Source organism: Acyrthosiphon pisum, chromosome X (genome assembly GCF_005508785.2).
Source record: "Acyrthosiphon pisum isolate AL4f chromosome X, pea_aphid_22Mar2018_4r6ur, whole genome shotgun sequence".
In the NCBI taxonomy this organism is placed as follows: domain Eukaryota; kingdom Metazoa; phylum Arthropoda; class Insecta; order Hemiptera; family Aphididae; genus Acyrthosiphon; species Acyrthosiphon pisum.
This window is the reverse complement of record NC_042493.1, coordinates 108,872,754-108,875,665: the sequence shown is the minus strand read 5'-3', so window position 1 is coordinate 108,875,665 and position 2,912 is coordinate 108,872,754. Positions and strand designations below refer to the sequence as shown.

Below are 2,912 nucleotides of genomic sequence, written 5' to 3'. Positions count from 1 at the left end.
CCAAAAAAGTAACAAGTAATTTAGTAATAATTACTACAAAAAAGTAACTTAAATTACATATAATTTACTTATAATAAAATGTAATTAAATTACCATCAAATTACTTAAAAAGTAATTTTGTTACAGTAACTTGTAACTTAAGTTAAGTTACTCCCCAACACTGCCTAGGCGTGCGTACTGCAGGTCAAGACAGACTATAGCCGCCTGCCCTATATGGCATTATATGGATTGTGAAGTTAAACATTTTTATAAGAAATATGTTACCACTTTACATTTTAACAATAATAACTATAAGCATAGAATAATATTTTATTTTACGATCAAACAAATCCCATAGTTTACAAATTAAATACAAAATAACCTAACCTACCTATGTTATGCGTAAATTATTTAATGACAGGTACTTATTAGTTATTAATTATTATATACCATTTAATAGTATATTGAACTACCTATTGAAGTTAATTTTAGGTGAGTTGGTGATGATGTTTAAACGAATAATTTGAAATTACATTGGACTGATGAATTAGATAGTAAATATGCATGGCCTGGGTATCCGTATATCTATAAATAATAAATTATAATATATCACATAGCCTTATGCCTATATATAATATATATAGTAACTATTAAACCGATGACATAAACCTAAGATTAAAAAAATATGTCATATAAAATATTTAATTTTATCATAAAATAAAATATTATTTCAACATATAGTTTATAAATTATAACTAAATGTTCCTGTACACCGTTTGTAAAATGTTCGCTGCTACTGTCTTGAAACTCTGCGCAACCCTATGGACGGAAAACAAAGTGTAATGTATAACCATAGCCATATAAAACAACTAGATAACCGACTACAGGATAATATTGAAGTCAACCACCGCATGTGCCAACAGGGCAATGTTTACAAAATCGCATGATTGATATTATTGATATATATATATATTTATTTATTATCAGATATCAGTGTCTTATTTATTGAGTTATTATGTAAATATTGCCCTGTTGGCATATGGCGGCCCGACTTCAACATTCTTATGGCAATGTCATATACAGTCGGCTATCTAGTTGTTTTATATGTCTATATGTGTATAACCTATATTTACAGATCACTTGGGAAACAAGAATACAGAAATCGTTGGAATCTATAAGTAAGGAAATAGGTATAAATCTATCTTGTCTTAGGTCCTGTGCTGATCGAGATGATATATTACGAAAATGGAACGAATTCAGTACATACAATACGAGTAGGTCATTTCTTTTTATAGTTCTAACGTGCTGCTTGTTACATGCTATTTTAATTAAAAATAATATGCATATATTTCCTATCGAGATTCAAGATAAATATTCACATCAAATATTTATACATTTTATTTTATTTTAAGGTTTGGAAAGACTGATACCGGTGTATGCACCGAAAGATTTTTTAGAAGTGTTATTTTCATTGCACAATCCTAATTACAAAATGCTGTTGTAAGTACTTGCCTTCTATAGTTCTATCATACCTAATGTTATGCTCCTAAAAAATAGAAACTAGGAATGTTGAAATTGTTTTTTTTAATACAATTTTTCTCAGCATGTCGATAGATTAGTATTATATTATATTGATATATAATCAAACATAATATAGGTACAGCGTGTCACCATACGCTTATAATTGTATTCATCAAAACTTAGAAATGCTAATTAAATAACATATAGGTACCTAGTTTACGTAGGAAAAATATTTTATTTTATAGAAAATGATTAAAATAAAAATGTTACAAGAAAACGATTATAATTTGAAATTTCTAGCTTACGAGTTTCGTATCTATTATTATAAACACTATCTATCTTAATATAATATATATTTCTTCTGTCTGTGTGTAAGTATTCAAACTCCTAAACGAATGCACTGATTTTGATGAAATGTTTTGTGCTTACTTGAATGGGTCCTTGAATAACTTAGATTTACAATTGGACCCGGTATGCCCATCCCGGGGAGGGGCTCAAACAGGGATTTTTAGATTTACGATGGATATTTTTGTTTATAAATAGTTTTTGCTATTGATTGTAGGGGGAATAATTAGTATAAATAAGTATTTATTTATCATTGGTTGCCATTGGTTACTCTGGCAGATCAGGTTCAAACAAACATCAAATCAAATGTTCACACATTCCTACCAAGATGGCTGAGTTGCACTCACTGCAGCGAGTTACACCCAAAAGGAGTTGAAGTTGTTGAACAATCACAATTTTTTTAAGAGTTGTCGTTTTCACGAAATGTGTGGGATCAGCTATTATTATATAAAATATTTGCAATCCCAATCGAAATATTATTATACCTACATAATTAATATTAGATGCTTATTCCTAATTCTAATGACCCATACAACACTAATATTGTCGTACAATATTAAATACTTTAAAAATAGTATTTAAATTTTATTTAGTGATGATATGATATGGGATTTTACGTACTTGCCGCTGAAAGTTAAGACATTACCAGAACTGGTAAGTTATTTAATAGATAGATAACCTATATTATTCACTATAGTTACTTATAGGTATAGCCATATAGCTTACTTAAACGTTGGACAGTACCTACTTAATGACTAATGTACTTATGTACCTACTTAATGGTGTTCCAAGAAGATGTTTTTTTTATTGCTTTATGAACACTCGTGGTGGGTTCTTCAAATTAATATTAAAATTACTTTTTTCCACTAAACTATTGTAATTACCAAGCCCGGATTAAGATATCTTTGAGCCCGGGGCCAAATAATAATAATATATCAATTATCCATATTAAAAATATAACCCCCCAAGGGCCAATTATTTATTGATATATATGCCCCCATTGCCACCCTTTAAAAGGACGCCACATCTGCATGTATCCGTCTTACAAATGCGTATCATACCAAATT

General features: G+C 29.1%; 1 protein-coding gene across 1 annotated transcript in view; it reads left to right on the top strand.

Annotated features, from left to right (window-relative positions):
* The window catches only part of LOC100162759 (TBC1 domain family member 19), a 13,879-nt gene that overhangs the window by 4,377 nt on the left and 6,590 nt on the right, over nucleotides 1–2,912 (top strand). The window contains exons 3-5 of the mRNA XM_016805983.2: nucleotides 1,115–1,253; nucleotides 1,392–1,479; nucleotides 2,439–2,499. Of these exons, the coding sequence (XP_016661472.1) occupies nucleotides 1,115–1,253; nucleotides 1,392–1,479; nucleotides 2,439–2,499 (288 nt within the window). The remainder of the gene's footprint in view (nucleotides 1–1,114; nucleotides 1,254–1,391; nucleotides 1,480–2,438; nucleotides 2,500–2,912) is intronic.